Source organism: Triticum aestivum, chromosome 5A (assembly GCF_018294505.1).
Source record: "Triticum aestivum cultivar Chinese Spring chromosome 5A, IWGSC CS RefSeq v2.1, whole genome shotgun sequence".
In the NCBI taxonomy this organism is placed as follows: domain Eukaryota; kingdom Viridiplantae; phylum Streptophyta; class Magnoliopsida; order Poales; family Poaceae; genus Triticum; species Triticum aestivum.
Window position 1 is genome coordinate 4,889,117 of NC_057806.1, and position 19,703 is coordinate 4,908,819.

At 41.3% G+C, this 19,703-nt stretch overlaps 1 protein-coding gene and 1 long non-coding RNA gene across 4 annotated transcripts; one reads left to right on the forward strand and one right to left on the reverse strand.

Moving 5' to 3' along the window:
- Window positions 1-2,963: 2,963 nt before the first annotated feature.
- On the reverse strand, window positions 2,964-6,656 carry LOC123106235 (serine protease HTRA3-like). Its single transcript, XM_044528455.1, has 7 exons — window positions 6,468-6,656; window positions 5,810-6,097; window positions 5,576-5,706; window positions 3,757-3,874; window positions 3,590-3,682; window positions 3,424-3,477; window positions 2,964-3,305 (listed from the first exon to the last, which is right to left on the reverse strand). Exons 1-7 carry the CDS (start codon window positions 6,654-6,656, stop codon window positions 3,216-3,218), a joined length of 963 nt encoding a protein of 320 aa, XP_044384390.1. The 3' UTR covers window positions 2,964-3,215.
- Window positions 6,657-16,563: 9,907 nt separating this feature from the next.
- On the forward strand, window positions 16,564-19,681 carry LOC123106280 (uncharacterized). Of its 3 annotated transcripts, none has more exons than XR_006451273.1 (6): window positions 16,564-16,975; window positions 17,055-17,105; window positions 17,234-17,399; window positions 18,045-18,210; window positions 18,703-18,842; window positions 19,051-19,681. It is a non-coding gene; the product is annotated as an uncharacterized lncRNA (long non-coding RNA). The 3 variants fall into 3 exon arrangements; XR_006451274.1 differs by having other exon boundaries at window positions 17,234-17,371; window positions 18,087-18,210; window positions 19,051-19,678; XR_006451272.1 differs by having other exon boundaries at window positions 17,234-17,371; window positions 19,051-19,673.
- The last annotated feature ends 22 nt before the right edge of the window (window positions 19,682-19,703 follow it).

Here is a 19,703-nt window from a genome sequence, read left to right on the forward strand (position 1 = left end):
ATTTGACTGCAGATGATGATGATGTGTTATTATTATATGACTATGGATGATGAGTTGTTATATCATTGGGTGGAAGAAACACGGATTAGATTAAAGTGGATGGATCCAAGTGAGCAAGTGGAATTAGTGGGACGATGTGACGTTGGGACGGCACACCAACCTCTTCATTGTTACTATATAAAAATTGTATAACGGTGTATAAATATAGAATAAATATAAAGAAATGAAATACGCAATAATAGTAGTGGCGTGGGAAAAAATAAGTGTCGCTACTATTTAGCAGTAGTGTGGGTCCAGTCCCACGCTACTGCTAACACCAGTAGCAGTAGCGTGGGGTTAAACCCGCACTACTGCTAACAATTAGTTGTAGCGTTCTAACAGTAGCATGGGCCTCGACGCTAGTGCTAGCCCTTAACCCCATGCTACTACTAGGGATTTCCCTAGTAGTGAAATAATCCAGATGGTGTTACTAGATCATTTAATGAGTATACTCTATCGGCTAGCCCTAGATTTTTCAGTCATGCATCTAATTACCCGCAAGTACCGATCAAAAATAATTTACATGCTTCAACTTATTATGATACTAGTAACCACTGGCGGAGCTACAGTTAAAATGTTGGGCGGGCCAGACGGGTTAGGCTACAGGGGATCCAAAATTTTGGTACAACACTCCTTTGTATATTGGTCTAGGGCTGGGTGGGCCATGGCATTGTTTTGTTCGTGTGTAGCTCCGCCACTGCTAGTAACATACACCATGTGTATGTAACTCTTATGCATCGGCAAACCCACAAATCTATATGCCGATGAACAACATGATGTGTTTGGTTAATCAATTTGAAACACCACATCTTAGAATTTCCAAAGCCATGCAAGAAAGTGGTTCACCCATTTATTCATCGGCAACTAATTTGCAATATGTGAATCCAAACATGCCGATGGGTGGGAGAATTGGCCAAGCTACTACTATTTATACGGCCAATTACCCTCAACCATCATATGCTATACATCACGTTAGTAATTTTTCGTCACCTTATGCTACTGTTGATATTCATAATTTGGCTACACCTTTATAAATATAGCCGAATAGGTGAAAATTTTGCAAGAGCCCATATGCCTTTATGTTGGTGCAATAATTTGCCTCATGGTGTTTGGAGATTGTTGTCATAAACAGTATGACTAATGTGTTTACTAGCGCACACAGAGTGACAAGTCAATGAAGTCATGTGGAGTTTCGTACAAACTCCGAAGATAATCTCTTGCGAGGCAGTGAAGATTATCACCGAAGATTATGCCTGTCGAAAGTGACCCGCCCAAATTGCTGACGTGAAGCAATTGGTTCGGTGTCTGTCCGAAGAAATTGACTGCAACCGAGAAGACGAAGCAAAGATGTAGCATTTGTTTTGTTGTTCTTCTTTCTTTTTCTTGAGTCATAGGACAACCGTATTATTAAGAGGGGTATAGTGTTCGAAGCTTACCGTTCTCTGATGCTAAACCCGAATCCTGTGTAAGATGAGAGAAATCTCTTTGTGTTCAGAATACATACTAGTCAGCAAGAGATGAAGTTCTTCGCTACGAAAGATTTGATTCGGACCGACTAAATAAGCGCACTAGATTTCGGATGTATACAAAAAATGTAAACTGTGTGTGGAAGAAAGTGAAAACCAAAGAAAAGTAATGAAGACCGGGAAAGAAAAGAAAAAAACCAAAAACATGAAGAATAACCGATGCATAACAGTAGAAGACAGTGAAAACCAAAAAAATCTAATTAAAACTGAGAAAATGTAGGGGAAAACAAAAACAAAAAGGAAACAAAAGAAACCGAAGAAAAAACGAAAACCGCAAAAAACAGGAAAAAGTACTATTGAAAGCAATACACCGCATTGTAAATCAGTGCCTTGTAGCGGTCTGGTAAAGCTTCAGGCGAGACCAGGCTACATCTCGTTGTAAGCGAGATATAGCCATGGCAGAGGAGGAGAGCAGCGCCGGGTACAAGATTGGGACCTCTACATGGGCTGAGCACACTGGACCCAATTGTGCCGCTTCGGCCCGGGCTAAAACTGGCTTGGCTCAATGGCCCAAACCAGCCCAAAGATGGCTCGGCTTTTCCTTCTCGGGCCAACCAAAACCTCGGTCGATCCGTCCGGCGCCAGCATTTCCTCCGGCAAGAGCATGCTCTTTGTTAAGTATTCCATCTGTTAAACAGTTAACCTATTTTTGTGAATGTCTCAAAAACAAAACCTACTTTTCTGACATTTATTCGATTACACAAAACGATGAACTTCGCCATTTCTCGGACATATAAATAACCTGTTCACACACCCATCAGGCTAAGACAGGACAGCACCTCGGCACTATATAAATCACTCCTCCCGTAAAGAAATATAAGAGCATTTAGATAGTGATCTAAATGCTCTTATATTTCTTTACATAGGGAGTACAAATAAGGACAGGCTCTCTCCCTCTGAGGGGTCTCAGTAAGGTCTATATAAACCTCTCGGCAGTCATTATAGCAGAACAGAGAATCTCACAAGGGGTTGCTACTTTGGCACTATATACATTACAAATAAAGATGTTATTTCTTCTAATATATCTAGAGACTACAGTACATATATGTGGTCATAGCTAAGTATCCATCACACTACGCCCACCATAGAAACAACATCCAGTAGCTTGGCATCCCTATTCTGTCAGCCACTTCCAGAGTCTGCACGACGTGTAACAAATAATAACACAACGTGAGTGTCTTTTGCATGCAAGCAATATCTAATCCACATTCTTTGCAAAATGTCACACAACTCAAAGTTAGCGCCCATCCACAAACCTACAAGCACAAACATACATCTCTTGTTCCAAAAAAAAAAAACTAAAAATTTCAAGTCTACAAATGGAAGATCAATGCTTTGCTAAAAGAAACATGGATGAAGTCTGTTTTCTACAATGTACTTGCTGCACACCACCTATTAACCAAAACGATAAACTCCCAAAATATCAGCATACTTTATGGTGTGGTATGATTATTTTAAAGATATAATCATATAATTATTGTAAGAGTGTATTGCACAATGCATACAACTATATGATCTTACATACTTAACACTAGCATTATGTCTGGATAATTATTATCTACAAAAAATGGAATATACATACTTGAGAATTGAACTAATAATCTGGATACTAATTTGTAGACGGGGCTAGTTAAAAGAGGAGATGTGTACCTAGCTTGTAATAACTTCTCCAAGTTTTGATAATTTTGCACTCAACTGTACGGTGCTTCGTTCTTCTTTGAGTGTGTGAAACACCCCAACCTATGGAGTTAGCAAAACAAATCTCTTAGTACTAGCATCTTGCTAATAATACTTCGGTACACAGGAATGGATGGTGGTGGTCAAGCAAACAGCCGTTATAATATAGAAATGAACTTACAGAAATATGAACTTCAGCAAGGCCCTTGCATGTGCTCATCAGCATATTCTCCAACTGATAATTACAGAGAAAAAACATTGCACTCAAGACCGTGAAGCTACCAACTATCACACAAATGTAATTTATTTTCAACTCACTAACCTAACAAAATCTCTAATACACCCACCTCAATTGTGGTAGAAACAGGTTTTCCATTGATAGATTCAATAACATCACCTTTTTGGATTCCGAGTATCTCAGCATTAGATCCTTTCGACACCTAGGGTTCAATTGCCAAATAGTTATACCATATACACATGGGAAAAAGAGCACCTTCAGGAAGCCATTACATACCTCTTGAACAATAAGACCATGATCAATGTTATACATACGCCATAACATGTCAACATGAGCAGGCTCTAGATGCTTGATGGCCTCAAACATCATCCCAAGATGGGGCCGAGCGATGAACCTGCACCAAATCAGACACCATTTAACATATTTCGAGCCAGGTATACAGGAGTAAGTAACCCTTCCACGATAAGCAATCTTTGGTGGAATTCAACTTCTATCTAACATGTTAAAAAAACGGTAACAAACTATTTTGATTCGAATAAAGCTCAAAAAGACCCTAAGGGGACAACAAAGCCTTTGGATCATTCACAGTAGTTGAAAAATGCTAAAAGACGGTTTTTCATGATATTACGTAAAGTAAAACATCATATTTCAATATGATCGAGAACAACTAAGTACCACAAAAAAAACATTTGAATATCTCCTAGGTTTCAGGAAAATTGTCCATTAAGAGAAAACCTAAAACATAGTTTTTCATTTAACTTCACTCTACAATTTGGCTAAAGACATGCGAAGCAGAATTATAAAGTCTTATCAGTTCCTTCTTATAAATAGTTGTCATCATGAACCATTTTGTAGTCTCGTTGTGGTCCCACTTGTTTATTTCTAGTTCTTGATTTGCTTATAAATAATTATTATTGCAGCCACTTGTTCAGACATACGACTATATACATATACATAAAAAACGGCACTGATCAGGACGTGGAGTTTCTACACCCAGGAGCAAATGCTCCTGGTGTGAACAGTAGAATCAAATAAACTAAAAAACAATTCAAAAAATTCTGAATTTTTTTTGTGCCATACTTTCACAAATGTTTGTTGTGCCTGCAAAATTTCATCGCAAAATCACATTGGTCGTAGACGTGGTAAAAGAAACAAAATCGATGCTCTGAAAATGTTACTTACAAAAGCATTTTGGAGCTCTGATTTTGTTTTTTTGGCACGCCTTCCACCAATGTGGTTTCACGATGAAATTTTGCGTGCACAACAAACATTTGTGAAAGTATGTCACAAAATAATTTTAGAATCTTTTGAACATTTTTTCTATTTTTTTTATTTTACTATTCTTACCAGGAGCATTTGCTCCTGGGCGTAGAAAGGTACTTCCGCACTGATCACATTTGCTCTGAGAATCTTAACGTAATTTATGGTCATTAAATTGCGCTGTTAAAAATATCGGCCAGTTAATCTCGGCATATCAGACAGTTAATCATGTCTTGGCCACCTGCCGATACAAAACCACCTATTCACGCAATTAACTGGGTGAATCGATTTACTTGTCTGATAAGCTGATTAATTGATTGTCAGACCGAATTATAGGTTGGGCCAATTAAGTGCCTGGGCAATTTTGGCCCAAATTTAGCCCGTTCCCTCCCTTTTCCCAAAGCCTACCGCACATGAGGTTAACCCGTTCGCTCCCTTCTCCCGCTCGTGGAGTAGTAGCCACAGCTCGCGCACTGAGCTGCCGCCGGCGCCCCGCCGGCGTCATCCCCTCCCCGAACAGCGGCCGTACGAGTGCAGCAAGTGCTCCAACATGGAAAAGAAATTCAGATGCAGCCTAGGATATACCCTAGTTAACCTACCTATAAATTCAGTTAATAGGCTGATAAGCCAATTAATCCCTACTCAACAACCCAATCGATATGCTACCAATTACTGAACATTGTTAAATTGCATAAAAGTGAGCAAATAGATAGCTTCAAAAAAATAATTTGACTTCTAACAAAAAGTAAGAAGAAAAAATATGAGAGAACACATTAGCTTAGCATCACCAAATAATCATATAGATGCTATCACAGAGCTGAGAGGAAAAACGCACCGATATTTCTTCCATGAATCCAAACAATTGAGCAAAATGGAAGAAGGTATAAAAGACCCAAATCTCTTAGGGAGGTTGACCATTCCGACAACTTTTTCCTTCAAGTCAATGACTAGGCCCCCATTGTCATACTACAACAATTCATATTGACAAAACATGAGAATTTACAGTAATAAGAAATATGTTACAAAACAAATGACATAGAAAAACTCAAAGTTGTAACAAATGCATTACCCCATTATCATCACCATGGCCATCTGGAGAACGGAAGTGTACATTGTGATACCGCTGATACATGTTTGGATTCTGATATTCTGCCCTAGCATATGTTATCCTTAGATTCAAGGAATTGTCTCTTCCGAGCCGAAAAATGCCTTCGGCAAATTTTACATCTTCTTCACGAAAAGATGGTAACTTGATAGGTTGATCCACCTCAACATTCAAGAAAGCGATATCGTAATGGGGCTGGTAGTAGACCAGATCACCCTTTGCACAGGTGCCATTTAGCAAATGAACAGTGACCTGAAAAGAAATTTCCGGAAAACATTGTATTAGAGATTTGAAAATATGATGTATCGAAGGCCAATATAGCACCCCCCAAAAGAAACATGACCTTTGCACTGGTGGAATCTAACAAAGGAACATTGACCTAAAAAAGATGCAGAACAGATTATATAAGATTTTTGAACAATGCTTAGTAAGCAAACACATGTGCCGTTTCCATATTGTTATTATTAGGAAAGGCCAATAGTAGCACACACACAAAAAGCAAGAGAATTGCAACTAGTTAGATTTATACCAAAGATTTATATAGTTATTTATTTGGGGGTGGAAGTGGTTGGGCTGGAAAAGAATGATACAAGGGTAGGAAGGAACACTACAATTAACTCACATCAGCATGTGGAGCATACTCTTCACCGCCTGACCAGCCGCTGTCAGGAGAATCCTTTGTGCGAATCAGCCACGCAGTTGTCAAAACAAGGCCGGTTTTCTTCTCCTCGTCCCAATCGACCCAGAAGCCCGAGCACCGTCTCAGCGGTTCACCATCTGTGTGTGATTCAAGCACGGTCGATACACACATTAAGTTGATGGATCGATCAAATCCAAAACAAAGAGGGTGCATATACACATACTACATCTAACATATAAAGCCTCCTAGAGTGGTAGTCTAACATATAAAGCCTCCTAGAGTGGTAGTCACAACGAAGGCCTTGAGCGCACGGTACCACGGGAGAGAAAAAAGACCACCGCACCGCGCCGCGCGTGGGGGTGCAGCGCACCACGCGAAGGGAAAAAACCACCGCGCCGTGGTGAGCCCCGCGCCCGTCCGCTTTCTCCTCCATCCCCCTCGTTTCCAACCCTAAAATCTTTTCCCCCTACATCCGCTCATCCCCACCACTCCCTCGACAACGGTGGCGGCGGCCCCCTCTGGTGGCGGAGGAGGAGGGGGGAGATGGTGGCGCGGCGGCTGTTGGGTTTCGTAGTAATTTCAAAAAATTTCCTACGCACACGCAAGATCATGTGATGCATATAGCAACGAGAGGGGAGTGTATCTTCATACCCTTGAAGATTGCTAAGCGGAAGCGTTTATCAACGCGGTTGATGTAGTCGTACGTCTTCACGGCCCGACCGATCAAGCACCGAAACTACGGCATCTCCGAGTTCTAGCACACGTTCAGCTCGATGACGTCCCTCGAACTCCGATCCAGCCGAGTGTCGAGGGAGAGTTCCGTCAGCACGACGGCGTGGTGACGATCTTGATGTTCTACCGTCGCAGGGCTTCGCCTAAGCACAGCTACGATATTATCGAGGTGGACTATGGTGGAGGGGGGCACCGCACACGGCTAAGAGATCCAAGGGATCAATTGTTGTGTCTTTGGTGCTAGCCCTGCCCCTCTATTTATATGTTGAGCCCCGGGGTCGAAACTTGGAGCAAAAGCCTCCTCAAAGTCGGTTTTTCCCGAAAGGCAAGAGTCCCACTCGGACTCCAGGACCAAACGCCACAATCCTTGGCGTCTGGCCCAGACGCCATGGGCCTCGGCGTATGGCCCAGGGCCAGACGACAGGGTCTCCGGCGTTTGGCCCCCTGGCCTCCGCAAAACTCCTTTTGCACCGATCTAAAGCCTCATGGGCTTGACCCCTTGGCCTAACCATGTCATCCAATATATGAATCTTTACGTCTCGACCATTTCGAGACTCCTCGTCATGTCCCCAATCTCATCCGGGACTCCGAAATCCTTCGGTACATCAAAACATGTAAACTCATAATATAACTGTCATCGTAACCTTAAGCGTGCGGACCCTACGGGTTCGAGAACAATGTAGACATGACCGAGACACGTCTCCGGTCAATAACCAATAGCGGGACCTGGATGCCCATATTGGCTCCTACATATTCTACGAAGATCTTTATCGGTCAGACCGCATAACAACATACGTTGTTCCCTTTGTCATCGGTATGTTACTTGCCCGAGATTCGATCGTCGGTATCCAATACCTAGTTCAATCTCGTTACTGGCAAGTCTCTTTACTCGTTCCGTAATACATCATCTCACAACTAACATATTAGTTGCAGTGCTTGCAAGGCTTATGTGATGTGCATTACCGAGAGGGCCCAGAGATACCTCTCCGACAATCGGAGTGACAAATCCTAATCTCGAAATACGCTAACCCAACATCTACTTTTGGAGACACCTGTAATGCTCCTTTATAATCACCCAGTTACGTTGTGACGTTTGGTAGCACCCAAGGTGTTCCTCCGGCAAACGGGAGTTGCATAATCTCATAGTTATAGGAACATGTATAAGTCATGAAGAAAGCAATAGCAACATACTAAACGATCAGGTGCTAAGCTAATGGAATGGGTCATGTCAATCAGATCATTCAACTAATGATGTGACCTTGTTACTCAAATAACAACTCTTTGTCTATGGTTAGGAAACATAACCATCTTTGATTAACGAGCTAGTCAAGTAGAGGCATACTAGTGACACTCTGTTTGTCTATGTATTCACACATGTATTATGTTTCCGGTTAATACAATTCTAGCATGAATAATAAACATTTATCATGATATAAGGAAATAAATAATAACTTTATTATTGCCTTTAGGGCATATTTCCTTCAGTCTCCCACTTGCACTAGAGTCAATAATCTAGTTCACATCGCCATGTGATTTAACAGCAATAGTTCACATCACCATGTGATTAACACCCATAGTTCACATCGCTATGTGACCAACACCCAAAGGGTTTACTAGATTCAGTAATCTAGTTCACATCGCTATGTGATTAACACCCAAGGAGTACTAAGGTTTGATCATGTTTTGCTTGTGAGAGAATCTTAGTCAACGGGTCTGCCACATTCAGATCCTCATGTATTTTGCAAATTTCTATGTCAACAATGCTCTGCATGGAGCTACTCTAGCTAATTGCTTCCACTTTCAATATGTATCCAGATTGAGACTTAGCGTCATCTGGATCAGTGTAAAAGTTTGCACTGATGTAACTTTTACAACAAACTCTTTTATCACCTCCATAATCGAGAAACATCTCCTTAGTCCTTACTAAGGATATTCTTGACCAATATCCAGTGATCTACTCCTAGATCACTATTATACTCCCTTGCCAGATACAGAGCAAGATATACAATAGGTCTGGTACATAGCATAGCATACTTTATAGAACCTATGACTGAGGCATAGGGAATGACTTTTCATTCTCTTCCTATTTTCTGCTGTGGTCGGGATTTGAGTCTTACTCAATTTCATACCTTTGCAACACAGGCAAGAACTCTTTCTTTAACTGTTCCATTTTGAACTATTTCAAAATCTTGTCAAGGTATGTACTCATTGAAAATCTTATCAAGCGTCTTGATCTATCTCAATAGATCTTGATGCTCAATATATAAGTAGCTTTTACTGAGGTCTTTTCTTTTTAAAGAACTCCTTTAAAACACTCCTTTATGCTTTGCAGAAAAATTCTACATCATTTCTGATCAACAATATGTCACTCACATATACTAATCAGAAAGGCTGTAGTGCTCCCACTCACTTTATTGTAAATACAGGCTTCATCGTAAGTCCATATAAAACTATATGCTTTGATCAACTTATCAAAGAGTATATTCCAACTCCGAGATGCTTGCACCAGTCCATAGATGGATCGCTGGAGCTTGCACATTTTGTTAGCACCTTTAGGATTGACAAAACCTTCTGGTTGCATCATATACAACTCTTCTTTAATAAATCCATTAAGGAATGCAGTTTTGACATCCATTTGCCAGATTTCATAAAATGTGGCAATTGCTAACATGATTCAGATAGACTTAAGCATCGATACGAGTGAGAAAACCTCATCGTATTCAACACCTTGAACTTGTTGAAAAACTTTTGCAACAAGTCGAGCTTGGTAGATAGTAACACTACTATCAGTGTCCGTCTTCCTCTTGAAGATCCATTTATTTAACATGGCTTTGCTGATCATCGAGCAAGTCAATCAAAGTCCATACTTTGTTGTCATACATGGATCATATCTCAGATTTTATGGCCTCAAGCCATCTCGCGGAATCTGGGCTCATCATCGCTTCCTCATAGTTCGTAGGTTCATCATGGTCTAGTAACATGACTTCCAGAACATGATTACTACACCACTCTGGTGCAGATCTTACTCTGGAAGACCTACGAGGTTCTGTAGTAACTTGATCTGAAGTTTTATGATCAATATCATTAGCTTCCTCACTAATTGGTGTATTTGTCACAGGAACTGATTTCTGTGATGAACTACTTTCCAATAAGGGAGCAGGTACAGTTACCTCATCAAGTTCTACTTTCCTCCCACTCACTTCTTTCGAGAGAAACTCCTTCTCCAGAAAGGATCCATTTTTAGCAACGAATATCTTGCCTCCGGATCTGTGATAGAAGGTGTACCCAACAATTTCCTTTGGGTATTCTATGAAGACGCACTTCTCCGATTTGGGTTCGAGCTTATCAGGATGAAACTTTTCCACATAAGCATCGCAGCCCCAAACTTTAAGAAACGACAACTTGGGTTTCTTGCTAAACCACAGTTCATATAGTGTCGTCTCAACGGATTTAGATGGTGCCCTTTTAACGTGAATGCAGCTGTCTCTAATGCATAACCCCAAAACGACAATGGTAAATCAATAAGAGACATCATAGATCGCACCATATCCAATAAAGCGCGGTTACGACGTTCGGACACACCATAACATTGTGGTGTTCCAGGTGGCGTGAGCTATGAAACTATTCCACATTGTTTTAATTGAAGACCAAACTCGTAACTCAAATATTCGTCTCCGTGATCAGATCGCAGAAACTTTATTTTTCTTGTTACGATGATTTTTCCACTTCACTCTGAAATTCTTTGAACCTTTCAATTATTTCAGACTTATGTTTCATCAAGTAGATATCCCCATATCTGCTCAAATCATCTTGTGAAGGTCAGAAAATAATGATACCTGCTGTAAGCCTTTCATCGGACCACATACATCGGTATGTATGATTTCCAACAAATCTGTTGCTTGCTTCATTGTTCCGGAGAACGGCGTTTTAGTCATCTTGCCCATAAGGCATGGTTCGCAAGCATCAAGTGATTCATAATCAAGTGATTCCAAAATCCCATCAGCATGGAGTTTCTTCATGCGCTTTACACCAATATGACCTAAACGGCAGTGCCATAAATAAGTTGCACTATCATTATTAACTTTACATCTTTTGGTTTCAATATTATGAATATGTGTATCACTAAGATCGAGATCCAATGAACTATTTTCATTGGGTGTGTAACCATATAAAGTTTTATTCATGTAAACAGAACAACAATTTATTCTTTTACTTAAATGAATAACCGTATTACAATAAACATGATCAAATCATATTCATGCTCAACGCAAACACCAAATAACACTTATTTAGTTTCAACACTAATCCCGAAATTATAGGGAGTGTGCGATGATGATCATATCAATCTTGGAACCACTTCCAACACACATCGTCACTTCACCCTTAACTAGTCTCTGTTTATTCTGCAACTCCCGTTTCGAGTTACTAATCTTAGCAACTGAACTAGTATCAAATACTTAGGGTTTGCTATAAACACTAGTAAAGTACACATCAATAACATGTATATCAAATATACTTATGTTCACTTTGCCATCCTTCTTATCCGCCAATCACTTGGGGTGATTCCGTTTCCGGTGACCAGTCCCTTTGCAGTAGAAGCACTTAGTCTCAGGCTTAGGACCAGACTTGGGCTTCTTCACTTGAGCAGCAACTTGCTTGCCGTTCTTCTTGAAGTTCCCCTTCTTCCCTTTGCCCTTTTCTTGAAACTAGTGGTCTTATCAACCATCAACACTTGATGTTTTTCTTGATTTCTACCTTCATTGATTTCATCATCACGAAGAGCTTGGGAGTTGTTTCCGTTATCCCTTGCATATTATAGTTCATCACGAAGTTCTACTAACTTGGTGATGGTGACTAGAGAATTCTGTCAATCACTATCTTATCTGGAAGATTAACTCCCACTTGATTCAAGCGATTGTAGTACCCAGACAATCTGAGCACATGCTCACTAGTTGAGCGATTCTCCTCCATCTTTTAGCTATAGAACTTGTTGGAGACTTCATATCTCACAACTCGGGTATTTGCTTGAAATATTAACTTCAACTCCTGGAACATCTCATATGGTCCATGACGTTCAAAACGTCTTTGAAGTCCCGATTCTAAGCCGTTAAGCATGGTGCACTTAAACTATCAAGTAGTCATCATATTGAGCTAGCTAAACGTTCATAACGTTTGCATCTGCTCCTGCAATAGGTCTGTCACCTAGCGGTGCATCAAGGACATAATTCTTCTGTGCAGCAATGAGGATAATCCTCAGATCACGGATCCAATCCGCATCATTGCTACTAACATCTTTCAACACAATTTTCTCTAGGAACATATCAAAATAAACACAGGGAAGCAACAACGCGAGCTATTGATCTATAATTTGCAAAATACTACCAGGACTAAGTTCATGATAAATTTAAGTTCAATTAATCATATTACTTAAGAACTCCCACTTAGACAGACATCCCTCTAATCCTCTAAGTGATCACGTGATCCAAATCAACTAAACCATGTCCGATCATCACGTGAGATGGAGTAGTTTCAATGGTGAACATCACTATGTTGATCATATCTACTATATGATTCACGCTCGACCTTTCGGTCTCCGTGTTCCGAGGCCATATCTGTATATGCTAGGCTCGTCAAGTTTAACCTGAGTATTCTGCGTGCGCAACTGTTTTGCACCCGTTGTATTTGAACGTAGAGCCTATCACACCCGATCATCACGTGGTGTCTCAGCACGAAGAACTTTCGCAACGGTGCATACTCAGGGAGAACACTTCTTGATAATTTAGTGAGAGATCATCTTATAATGCTACCGTCAATCAAAGCAAGATAAGATGCATAAAAAGATAAACATCACATGCAATCAATATAAGTGATATGATATGGCCATCATCATCTTGTGCTTGTGATCTCCATCTCCGAAGCACCGTCATGATCACCATCGTCACCGGCGCGACACCTTGATCTCCATCGTAGCATCGTTGTCGTCTCGCCAATCTTATGCTTCCACGACTATCACTACCGTTTAGTAATAAAGTAAAGCATTACATCGCGATTGCATTGCATACAATAAAGCGACAACCATATGGCTCCTGCCAGTTGCCGATAACTCGGTTACAAAACATGATCATCTCATACAATAAAATTCAGCATCATGCCTTGACCATATCACATCACAACATGCCCTGCAAAAACAAGTTAGACGTCCTCTACTTTGTTGTTGCAAGTTTTACGTGGCTGCTACGGGCTTAAGTAAGAACCAATCTCACCTACGCATCAAAACCACAACGATAGTTTGTCAAATAGACTCCGTTTTAACCTTCTCAAGGACCGGGCGTAGCCATACTCGGTTCAACTAAAGTTGGAGAGACAGTCGCCCGCAAGCCATCTATGTGCAAAGCACGTCGAGGGAACCGGTCTCGCGTAAGCGTACGCGTAAGGTTGGTCCGGGTCGTCTCGTCCAACAATACCGCCGAACCAAAGTATGACATGCTGGTAGGCAGTATGACTTGTATCGTCCACAACTCACTTGTGTTCTACTCGTGCATATAACATCAACATAAATAACCTAGGCTCGGATGCCACTGTTGGGTTTCATAGTAATTTCAAAAAAATTCCTACGCACACGCAAGATCATGTGATGCATATAGCAACGAGAGGGGAGTGTATCTTCATACCCTTGAAGATTGCTAAGCGGAAGCGTTTATCAACGCGGTTGATGTAGTCGTACGTCTTCACGGCCCGACCGATCAAGCACCGAAACTACGGCACCTCCGAGTTCTAGCACACGTTCAGCTCGATGACGTCCCTCGAACTCCGATCCAGCCGAGTGTCGAGGGAGAGTTCCGTCAGCACGACGGTGTGGTGACGATCTTGATGTTCTACCGTCGCAGGGCTTCGCCTAAGCACCGCTACGATATTATCGAGGTGGACTATGGTGGAGGGGGGCACCGCACACGGCTAAGAGATCCAAGGGATCAATTGTTGTGTCTTTGGTGCTAGCCCTGCCCCTCTATTTATATGTTGAGCCCCGGGGTCGAAACTTGGAGCAAAAGCCTCCTCAAAGTCGGTTTTTCCCGAAAGGCAAGAGTCCCACTCGGACTCCAGGACCAAACGCCACAATCCTTGGCGTCTGGCCCAGACGCCATGGGCCTCGGCGTCTGGCCCAGGGCCAGACGCCAGGGTCTCCGGCATTTGGCCCCCTGGCCTCCGCAAAACTCCTTTTGCACCGATCTAAAGCCTCATGGGCTTGACCCCTTGGCCTAACCATATCATCCAATATATGAATCTTTACGTCTCGACCATTTCGAGACTCCTCGTCATGTCCCCAATCTCATCCGGGACTCCGAACTCCTTCGGTACATCAAAACATGTAAACTCATAATATAACTGTCATCGTAACCTTAAGCGTGCGGACCCTACGGGTTCGAGAACAATGTAGACATGACCGAGACACGTCTCCGGTCAATAACCAATAGCGGGACCTGGATGCCCATATTGGCTCCTACATATTCTACGAAGATCTTTATCGGTCAGACCGCATAACAACATACGTTGTTCCCTTTGTCATCGGTATGTTACTTGCCCGAGATTCGATCGTCGGTATCCAATACCTAGTTCAATCTCGTTACTGGCAAGTCTCTTTACTCGTTCCGTAATACATCATCTCACAACTAACATATTAGTTGCAGTGCTTGCAAGGCTTATGTGATGTGCATTACCGAGAGGGCCCAGAGATACCTCTCCGACAATCGGAGTGACAAATCCTAATCTCGAAATACGCCAACCCAACATCGACCATTTGGAGACACCTGTAGTACTCCTTTATAATCACCCAGTTACGTTGTGACGTTTGGTAGTACCCAAAGTGTTCCTCCGGTAAACGGGAGTTGCATAATCTCATAGTCATAGGAACATGTATAAGTCATGAAGAAAGCAATAGCAACATACTAAACGATCAGGTGCTAAGCTAATGGAATGGGTCATGTCAATCAGATCATTCAACTAATGATGTGACCTCGTTAATCAAATAACAACTCATTGTCTATGGTTAGGAAACATAACCATCTTTGATTAACGAGCTAGTCAAGTAGAGGCATACTAGTGACACTCTGTTTGTCTATGTATTCACACATGTATTATGTTTCCGGTTAATACAATTCTAGCATGAATAATAAACATTTATCATGATATAAGGAAATAAATAATAACTTTATTATTGCCTCTAGGGCATATTTCCTTCAGCGGCGACCTTCCCCCCTCGTCATCCTGGATCCCACCGGACCCGAGGCGTGCGGGCGCGGCGGCGACCTGCAAGGGAAGGGCGACACTCGAATCGATCCAGCGCCATGGATCGTTCCCTGCGGGAGAAAGAGAAAATGAGGGAGAGAGAAGGAAGGAGAGGAAGCAGAAAGAGAGAGGAAAGAGGAGAGGGAGGTGCAGCGTTGACCGACGGCTCGCGCGGTGGTGCGGCAGACGGCGGCCTCAGCGGGTGTGCGACGACACCACGCAGCTCCTGTGCCGCGCAACCCTCTCCTCGCAGGCTCAACAGGAGGTTCCCAAGCCAGCTCGGGCCGCTGCTACCTCTTCCTCGCCGCCCAACAGGTCGCCGTGCTGGGGGAGCAGGGTAGCATCGGGTCCACAGGCTGGGGTGGAGGCCTTCCCAACTCAGACTGCGCGTCCTCCTCTTCGCCGCGTCATCGCCCTGGCCAGCTGAGCACCAACCCGACGGCTCCGGCATCCGATGCCAACACAACGAGGTGAGCTTCACCAAATACTCTCTCTCTCTCTACCTATCTCTTCATGCGGCCCCCTCCCTCTCTGTAATCTTTCGAGATTGATTTTGTTTCCAGGTTATACTCCAATCAAACATGTGAATATTTACCAGAGTGCTTCAAGATCGATCTGATGATCCACTACCGCTCTGCTGTTGGGACTAATTTGGATGGGAATGGTGATTTGATGGTTGATTATGATTACTTGGTTCTTGCTCTTGGAGTTACTATGAATACATTCAACACTCCAGGTGTGATGGAGCATTGCCACTTTCTGAAGGTAAAATCCTGATTGGCATTGTGTGTCTCTTTACTGTTCTGCTATTTCTCATGTTTAAATCCTGAGATGTAAGTTACAGTTTAATTTCCTGCAAACTCTTGAGATATATGGTATTTGTACCGTGCAGTATTAATCATATCTTGTGCTTACAGCCTCACATGGTAAATGTCAGGTAGTGGAGGATGCCCAAAAGATTCGGAAGAGCGTGATAGACTGCTTTGAAAAGGCGTCACTTCCTAACCTCAGTGAAGAGGAGAAAAGGAAGATCCTTCACTTTGTGATTATCAGTGGTGGACCTACTGGGGTTGAATTTGCTGTGGAGTTGCATGATTTTCTTGTCGAAGATCTGGTGAAGCTATATCCTGCAATTGAAGAAAACTCTCAACTCCTACTTGCGCTCCGCCTCTTCCTCCTTTTCATCGCTCAATAGGAGGCAGCTCATCTGGCCGTGCAGCAGACCACGTCCTGAGCGGGTCGGTGACGGCGGTTGCAGCTGGTGCACGATGGCGATTCCAACGACAACAGGAATCTGCAACTTGTTAGACTTCTTTGCAACCCCAACAAGGCCCTCATCTGCTTTGTCTACATATATGCATGATTTCTATGATTGGAATCAGATAGCACTAACTATGTGTCAGACTGCTAATATTTATTTGCTTGATGATCCTTGAAGCGCACTCTACGCTCATACATGATCCCACATATTCTAGGTATAATGATACTATCTTTAGTGTTCTATTCACGGGAATTTGACAAGTCACTGCTTAAGATTTCTTAACTTTTGTACAGATGCTTTCTTGAGGCTTTGGCTAAAAATCTGTGGTGTACGTCACTCATCAGGTTGAGTTTTTACCAGTTGCTGATCTTATTATTCTGGTTATATTGTCATGAGTAAAAAAATAGTGCACTTCTTTTTGAGGAATCTTCATGCATATTTGTTGCATCCTTACAAAGTAATTGTACTTTAGGTAACTCTGACGGGCTAATGCCTTAAGCTGGGACATACAACAAAATACTTATTTTATGGGAGGAGTTTATGGAACTGGGTAGTGCTCATCAGGATGCTCTTGCAGCAATTGACACAATCGATGTGGCTAATGGAGCCAGTGAGTAACCTTGCCACCCTTCAGTATGGTCAGTTTTAATATATACTACAATTTCTGTATGCAAGAGTGACCTTCTACTACTCTAAATGTAGTGTTCCGTTTAAAAATAAATTCCATGCAAAGATTTAATGTGTACGATCGAACTATCTTTAGTTTATCAAGGTACTCTTTCTAATATTTTACTGTAATAGCAGGTTTTAGCCAATATTTAGTATTGAGGTGTTGATGACAGCAAATACTATCCTGCTTGTCTGTTTTCTAGACGTGTTTCTATATGCTTTTCAGTTGTTAGTTGTGATACTTTTTATTGTCTTTCGAAATTAAGATGTGCTCTGTATATGTGATGATACTATATACTTTCTATAGTTATTGAACTATATACCATTTTTTTATTTATGCTTATGGAGTGCTTAGTTAATTGCTTGCAAGTAGATTTTATAGATACCAATAGAAATAATAACTTGGGATTTATTTCTGTTCAACCTCTGTGATCTAGATGAGCAAAGCAACAACTTTGGCTTTATTTCTTTGTGATGTAGATGAGCAAAACAGTAACTTGGATTTTAATTTTGTTCTCTATGATGTAGATTAGCAAGATTTTTAACCAACAAAGTAATTTATTTTAGTATGGTTTTGTCACTATGATTGGTAATATGAAGTTTATTTATTCTAGGTTCCTATCTTTAGACAGTCACATCCACGTTCGTACTTTTAGAATAGTTGTTGCAACGGGGAAGAGCATTTCTGCAATAGCAAGATATCAGGACCCAATGGGCATAGGCCGAACCAACCACCATCACTATTGCTTCAGGATTAGATAGCCAACTTCCACTCATGAGGTAAGTTTGCTTACTCTACTTTCAGTGTACTGTGCAAATATGTTGGTTAGAAATTTTGCTATGTGTCTGTCAAGTTGATTAGATATGAAAAATATGCTCTATAATACCCACATAATACTTGTTTAAATTGGCTTTTCCCTGGTTCATCAGTGCACACATGAAACCGGTAATAAGAAGAGAATCACCTGATTTTTTATAGTCTATTTTAGTAAGCATGTTCATAATATTAGGATAGTTTAATTTGAGAACAATTGGCTGGAGGAACGATGTAATTTGATACTCTGTTATGTTGATCTCCAGAGAAATTTGGTTTTTGGTTTTTCATTGATGTACGTTAATCTGTTGTGGATCTTGTTTGCTTGCACCAATTATATGGGTAACAATTAGAGGGGAACTTTTGGAACTCATACTATTTCAGTTAATGTTCAAAGCAACTTTCCTGTGTGAATCTGATAATCTCACTGAAACCTGTGTTTCATTGTGTATATTCAGCCTGTCGAGTCAAGTTTCAGACTGATCATGTATCCCCTTGATATTCACTGGATGGAATCCCCTGTCTTACTCAAACTGAACCTTCTACAAACATCGGAAAAGCAACAGTAGTAAAGATGGATAGAAATTCCAAAAATAAGGTTAGTTCTTTTTTGTTGTGTATCATTCTCTTTACCGTTCCTTTTGGTACTAGACTCCAAAAAAGAGGCAATCGGAAATATTTAGGTCCACTGAAAAGTAATTCTGGAGCTCGCAGAGTTCTCATTTTTCAGATTTGCAGTAGTATTCGCTTTTGGTTTACATGATATTGGTTGTATCTCCCTGACAACTGCTCTTCGGTTGGTGTAGGTGTTTTTTATGGATGTAGCTGGTTGCGATGAAGCTAAACAAGAAATAATGCTATCACTTATTACCTTTGTCCTTCAAATTTGAGTATAGGCCTGCGAAATAATGAATATTTGTGTCTCATTGCTCCAGCATGGTCAATAAAGATATGTTGACCCAGGAAATGTGGGTTTATCATAGGTCCTACTGTATACGTTGATATATGAAATATGACATTTCCGGTTATATGCTATCACTTATTACCTCTGTCCTTTGCATTGAGTATAGGCCTGTGAAATAATGGTGTATTTGTGTGTTGATTCGTCTGTTTTCCTTCATGTTCTGGTTCTAAGGTACCAGGACAGACCCAGAGTTATTTGTAAAAAAGTGCTTTCCAATGTACCAATATTTTGTATCCTTTCTAATGCTTAAAAAAGAGGCGAATAATTCTTTTAGAATATGTAATATCCGACATGTGTAACGCACCTTAAGAGACTACTAAGTTATCCTGTATAATTGGCACGCCCTACTTTTGTAGTAATAAATATATCATGTGCTGCTTCATACAGGTGATACATTGCATTTACCATAGTATTTGATTACATATGATAACATAAAATCTGTTTTTTCCTTAGCGGTTCGGCACACTTAGTGCATAGAAACAGAGTACAGGCCAA

Coding starts and splice junctions, on each gene's coding strand:
- LOC123106235 (XM_044528455.1), bottom strand. CDS start 6,656: ATGTGTGTATCGACCGTGCTTGAATCACACACAGATGGTGAACCGCTG. Junction 5,707..5,809: donor GCCATGGTGATGATAATGGG/GTAATGCATTTG, acceptor GAATTGTTGTAG/TATGACAATGGGGGCCTAGT. Junction 3,478..3,589: donor CTGTTTCTACCACAATTGAG/GTGGGTGTATTA, acceptor TGTAATTATCAG/TTGGAGAATATGCTGATGAG.